This window comes from Rhineura floridana, chromosome 2 (genome assembly GCF_030035675.1).
Source record: "Rhineura floridana isolate rRhiFlo1 chromosome 2, rRhiFlo1.hap2, whole genome shotgun sequence".
NCBI lineage: Eukaryota > Metazoa > Chordata > Lepidosauria > Squamata > Rhineuridae > Rhineura > Rhineura floridana.
This window is the reverse complement of record NC_084481.1, coordinates 10,006,501-10,012,500: the sequence shown is the minus strand read 5'-3', so window position 1 is coordinate 10,012,500 and position 6,000 is coordinate 10,006,501. Positions and strand designations below refer to the sequence as shown.

The window sequence follows — 6,000 nt, the reverse complement described above, 5'->3', positions numbered from 1 at the left end:
CTATGAAAGCTTACATGAGAACCTAAGAAGAGCCCTTTTGCCTCAGAACAAAGATTCATCAGCATTCTTTTCCAAACTGTGGTCAGCAGCCAGATGCTTTCATGAAGCCCAAGACCTGAACATGAGGGCACTAGTCCTTCCCTGACAACTGGCCTTCAGAAGTGTTCTGTTCAACTATCTTGCTTAATACCCTTTTTATGCTGCTCCTCCCAGCCTCAATGAGCCACTGAATCCAGCAAATATCAGAGCAGCCATGGTGGCTTAAAATGGATGACTGCAATGGAAAAGTCTGTTTCTGTGCAAGATGCTTGCCATTTTTGCTGAGATGAGGTGATAGCCAGTGTGAGACCTTATGTGGGGAAAACATTGTGCATAATAAAGGGACTAGAAGAACATTGCTGGCGAGAACAGTAGCTGGAGAAACCACAAAAAAGTTTTGTCTTAAGACAATGCTGATATGAGATGTGTATATGCAACTTGTGTAACGATAAGCACACTGCAGGGATTTTGCATTTTCCCCAGAGAAAATCTGAGTGTGGATGGAGAGTTCTAGCACCCCCTCTGGGCTTGGTTTCAAACTGACACAAAGGTCTGTTCCTATCTTTGATCACTCCCTATGAAGAAAGGTCCATTCTCTGTGCATTCAAATATTGTCTTTGTCTTTTTCTCCGTTTTCAGCACCTGGAAGAATCAGTTTTACTTGACTCCCTATTGTTTTCTTTCCTGCTTTTTCTGTGCTGTTAGAAATCTATCACAATATTTCTCTTAAACAGTACTAAGGTACTGTGCAGTTAGAACAGGCTTTTAGGATGCTTTTAAAGTAGACAGGTTGGAGGGTGCATTGTAATGTCTGATAAAATAACTATGTGTATATCTATATTATATATAGTGTGTGTGTGTGTGTGTGTACCCAAGAAGTTCTTGACAACTGAGACATAACTGCACCAGGCAGAAGCTTCAACATCATTCATAAATTTGGTGAAATTCAAATCATTGATGAGTTTACGAATTTTAAGACCATCAAAGATTCCTGCTTTTAGTTTTTCCATACTCAGTCCAAGGAACGATCTACAAATATATTTGAAGCAATCACCATCTTTGTCCAAGGCCTTAACAAATTGCTTCATCAGTCCAAGCTTGATATGGAGTGGTGGGAGAATGATTTTTTCTCCGACAACCAATGGCTTGTTAATGATGTTCGCTGCACCTACAGTCATGTGTTCCCTTGAAGGCCATGTCACTTTTTTCCAATGATCTCGCTTTGCCCTACTATCCCACAAGCAGATGAAACAAGGGTACTTCGTGTATCCACTTTGCTGCCCAAGCAAGAAGTTCACCATCTTTAGATCAACACAAATAGACCACTGGTGCTTATGATAGCAGAGCTTCTGCAAGACCATTTTGATATTTTCATATTCTTCTTTAAGTTTTGTTGAGTGAGCAATTGGAAGAGATGCATAGCGGTTACCATTGTGCGATAAAACACATTTCAAGCTTCTGGTGGAGCTGTCTATAAAAAGCCGCCAATCTTCTGGTCGATATTCAGGTAGTCCCATTTGGAGAAGAAGTCCAGGAAGGTTATTGCAGTATACAAGTTCTTCATCTTGGCTGAAGTATGGAAGAAGTCCCTCCTCTCTTGTCCGATAAGCTGTTATGTTAGCTTCCGGCTGTAGACAGTTCTTTTCCATTAGCCTGGATGCTAAAAGTTCAGATGCTTGCTTTGACAGACTGAGGTCTCGTATCAGATCATTGAGTTCTTTTTGGGAGAACTGCTCAGGTGTTGAAAAGCTTTCTTCATATCCATTTCCAGGGCTACCACCTGTGCTACACTCCACGTCCAGCATTTCTTCAACATCTGACAATGGAAGGTCAGGCAGTGAGGTAAACACTGGTATGGGAACGTCTTCGCTGTGTGGCACAGGTCGCCTTGCTGAGTCCAAATCAGGATACTCCCATTTATGTTTCTTGTAGCGATTGAAGCCTTTCACATTCACAACACAAAAATAACAATCATCGTGATGGTTTTGCAGCTCTCTCCACACCATAGGCACACCAAAATGTAAACGTTTCCTGTCTCCATTTTTCCACTGTCGTAGGCACTCTACACATGTTTTGCAAACCTTATGGGGAGCCCAAGACTTATCTTGATCTCCAAGCTTCACTCCAAAATAAGCAAGATATGCTTGTTTTACAAAGTCAGTGATGTTTTTTCTTTGTTTCTGCAGAGTGTATTCGCCACCAGGCCGGCTACAGGAATGCGGGGGCCCTTGAGCATTAGCCTGCCCCGGGCCCCTCTGCTTCCCTTCTGCGATTCTGTGGATCGCAAGATGAGCTTCCGAACCACCCGCCATCCCCCACCCCCCCCACCATCCCCAGTGCTTCACCTACCTTTCTCTGCTGTTCGTGCAGGGTTGCCATCAATAAAGATGGCGGCCGAGGTTTCTGTAAGGGACTGAAGCCTTTGCCGCCTCTTGGTTGATGGCATGCAGCGCGCGCATTGCCATCAACCAAGATGGCGGCAGAGGCTTCAGTCCCTTACGGAAACCTCGGCCGCCATCTTTATTGATGGCAACCCGGCGCGAACAGCAGAGAAAGGTAGGTGAAGCGCTGGGGATGGCGGGCGGTTTGGAAGCTCGTCTTGCAATCCACGGGATCATGGAAGGGGAGTGGAGGGCCCCCAAGGGCTCCTAGAGCTGTGGGGCCCTCGGGCCAGTGCCCAACCTGGCCGCCGTTTGGAACCGGCCCTGTTCGCCACAAATGTAGCAGAATGCATTAGGATTGTTTAAGCAGCCTCTTCGTGACGAACTCATATTCCTCTTAAAAAAAAAAGTATCAATATGATATTATATGCAATGGATAAACTTGCAAAACAATGTTCAAGAGTAAAAAGACAGACCAAACCCTGCTGCATATGTCAGCAGCTACAGGTCGTATTGGGGTACAATCGTCATTTGAGGGGTATCTATTATCTCAAAAACTGGAGCCAATTCAGCAAAACTAATGTCATTTTTTGGATTTAGCACCCCCAAAATACCCTAAAGTCATTCAAACATCCTTGGCAACTAAAAAAAAGTTTTTTTGTTGAGCTGTGTAATTGCTTGCTATTACTGTACGAGCATTGTATTTCAATAAACCATTTAATTCGTTTCCGTTGAGTAGTCCTTATCCCTCGTTCAGCTTTATCTACTGGGCTGCAAATTGAAACCCAACTGAACGACGACTGGTAGATCTACGTAAGAATAAGACTGTCATATTAACAAATCTGTTAAGACTTTGTGACAGTTTGTGTATTTTCCAGTAGGTGGCGGTCATACGAGATCGTGCTTAGCTGCAAAAAGTAGCGATGATGGAAGCAGCAACTGTAAGGCTCTGTCCCACAATTGCTCATGCGCGGATTTATCACGTTAGGGGAGGGGGGAATAGAAAAAGGCCAGTAGACGCATCGAAGCCGGCAAAGAGGATTTTTGTTTCCATGAAGCGGGTGGTAGCAGCGCCAGCGCCCTGCTGCTTGGGTCCGCTTCGCTCCAGGGAGCGAAGGAGCTGAGCTAGGTTTTGGGGAGGGGCCGCATGCGCTTTGTAGATCACCTGGGTACGGTTGCGGGCGCCTTTCAGCCCGCTTGCAAGGCAAGCGAAGCAAAGGGCCTCTTCCATGGGGCTAAGTGACTGGCTGGATGCTTGGTGGTGGTGTTGCTGCTGCCGGGGACGATGTCTCGGAGATGCTGCGCTTTCGGAGAAGGAGCCCCTGGTCAGGTAAGTATAGGAATCTCCAATGGTGAGAGAGAGAAGGAAAGAGATCGTTTTTGAGTGTTGTTGCGTAGCTGAACTGTCATTCTCCGAGTGAAGATCCGTCTTTTGCTTCATATGAGCCTGTGGCTTAACTTCTACAATTAAGAGAAGAGCCTACCTCGGAGGTCGGGCGCTTTGACTAGGTAGCCCTGTCTGGCTAATGGCAGAGAGGCTCAGGGCTGCGTCGAGACACTTTGGTATCCTGAGCTATCCAGAGCAAGTGGAGATGTCTGTCTCTAAATCCTCTGCGTTGTTAGGATACACGTGCAGTCCTGCAGGATCGCTGAGCTGGGTCCATTTAGTCAACATCCTCTTTCATACTGCCTCAGCCAGATTCTTCTGGGAAAGCCCATAAGGATGATGTGAAGGCAACCGTCGTCCCGTTTTTTTACACAATGTGGCATTTGGAGGTATACTGCCTCAGAACATGGAGGTTCTGCTGAGCTATCACGTATGCTTTCAGTTGTAGGTTTATTAAGGATTTGGTGTTGTTCATGCATGCAAATTTTTTGCACCATCCACATGACATTGCCATCATCAAAATGCCAGCCTGTACTCCTTAAAAAATTAATCCAGATTTCCTATTACTGTGGAAAACCTGTTAAGTAAAAAAAAATGGTGTGGAAGCTTGTTAGTGTATTTTCTTTTTTTAAAGGTTCATTTGGCATATATGGTGACAAATGGCAAACTACTATCACCACACAACTACTTCTGTTTCTTCCTCATGTGAGCACACCAATGATTGCTGTATGCCGCAGTCACGTTCAAATTACAACACCTGAGTTAGAAGGAGCCATTCTCTCATGATCTCAACACGTGGGGGGATTACCTTGGTGTCTGTTATTGCTGTACATACATTTGGACTCTGTGACCATGCCCAGAACGGGATGTGATGGAGGGTGTGGGAGCAATTACTGAGGGGAGAGGCCAGAACACACAGCATGGAAACATTCCTTCGGAGACCGCCCACTGGTATGGAAGGGTGGTATTGCTATGAAAAACTAAACCACACATGCATGCACCTTTGTGTGCCAGTTGCATGCAAAGAAAAATCTAGTCTCAGCGATCTGTGAGATATTGTCCCTGTCAGGAAGCACCCCATGGCTGTTGACAGGCCTATTCCTCTATGAATGTCTCTAATCTAGCCTGTAATAGGAACAGGTGGAGAAGGCATGGCATAAGAAGAGCCATTCTGGGTCTCTTCTACCTGCTTTTGACACCATCATTGTGCAGGTGCTTTGAACGTACAGCAAGATATTTCTATACCAAATGACTTTACACGGATGGGGATGAAATGATTACTCAATGAATAGGGAAATGTACGCTCAGGGGCCTTTGTCTTATTGCTTCATATGATATTAAAAACAGGCTTTGCCTCTGGTTATTTTTCATCTTGTCCAGTCAACTACTTGGAACTCTCCAAATCTAATTTGTTCTCAGTATACTTCTTCCAATTTTTCTTTACAACTCTGCTGGACAGAGGAACTCTCAGCTTGCCTGGCCAATCCATAACAAAGGCTCTGGAGCATTTCTTTATGACAAATAGGTGAGGGCTGTGGGAAGAGGGCTGTGGGAAGTATCAGTGGAGAGGCTGTAGTTCCTCCAGAAGATGATCTATAGGGGATGGCATCAGTCTGCAAGTTACAGCCACCATGTTCAAAACTGTTTCATATGGCACTCGTGTTGGGCAGTAAAGTTTGTGCGCTCAGCATGTGGATCAGGAGGGTTTCACTATACAAATTTAGCTGTGCTAATATATGAAAATAAGGGTCTTCTTTGGCATGGAGAAATCAGCTCCAACCGTGTGATGAACTGCTATGCAAAAGCAGCTTACTGTTATGCTACAATGGCTGCCCCACCGAGTTTTTTAAACTGGCTCCTACATGATGGCTGTAATGTGTAGATCAACCCTTGGAGAATCAGGATAGGAAAAACTTTCTTTTCATGAGAATTGAGTCTAAATCCTGTATGACTATAACAGGTTGATAGTATTGGGCTGGCTGGGCATTGACTTGCTTGCTTGAGTCATCTCTTTGCTCCACTGCCATCTTTCTGAGATGATATGCTTTCTGCTTGTGGCGCAGGTTGGTTTAGTTGTGTAGGTTGATCTGTTAGTGGATGCTAGCTGGGCAGTCCTACTTTGCAATGTACCGACTCAGACTCTGGCTTCAAAATAAATTTTGATTGATAAATTTTTGAGAATATAAATTCAAA

The 6,000-nt window shown here is 44.8% G+C and overlaps 1 protein-coding gene across 1 annotated transcript in view; it reads left to right on the top strand.

Annotated features, from left to right (window-relative positions):
- Nucleotides 1–3,418: 3,418 nt before the first annotated feature.
- MREG (melanoregulin) overlaps nucleotides 3,419–6,000 on the top strand; it is a 47,639-nt gene continuing 45,057 nt past the window's right edge. Inside the window, exon 1 of the mRNA XM_061607716.1 lies at nucleotides 3,419–3,750. Coding sequence (XP_061463700.1) covers nucleotides 3,650–3,750 — 101 coding nt within the window. The 5' untranslated portion in view covers nucleotides 3,419–3,649. The remainder of the gene's footprint in view (nucleotides 3,751–6,000) is intronic.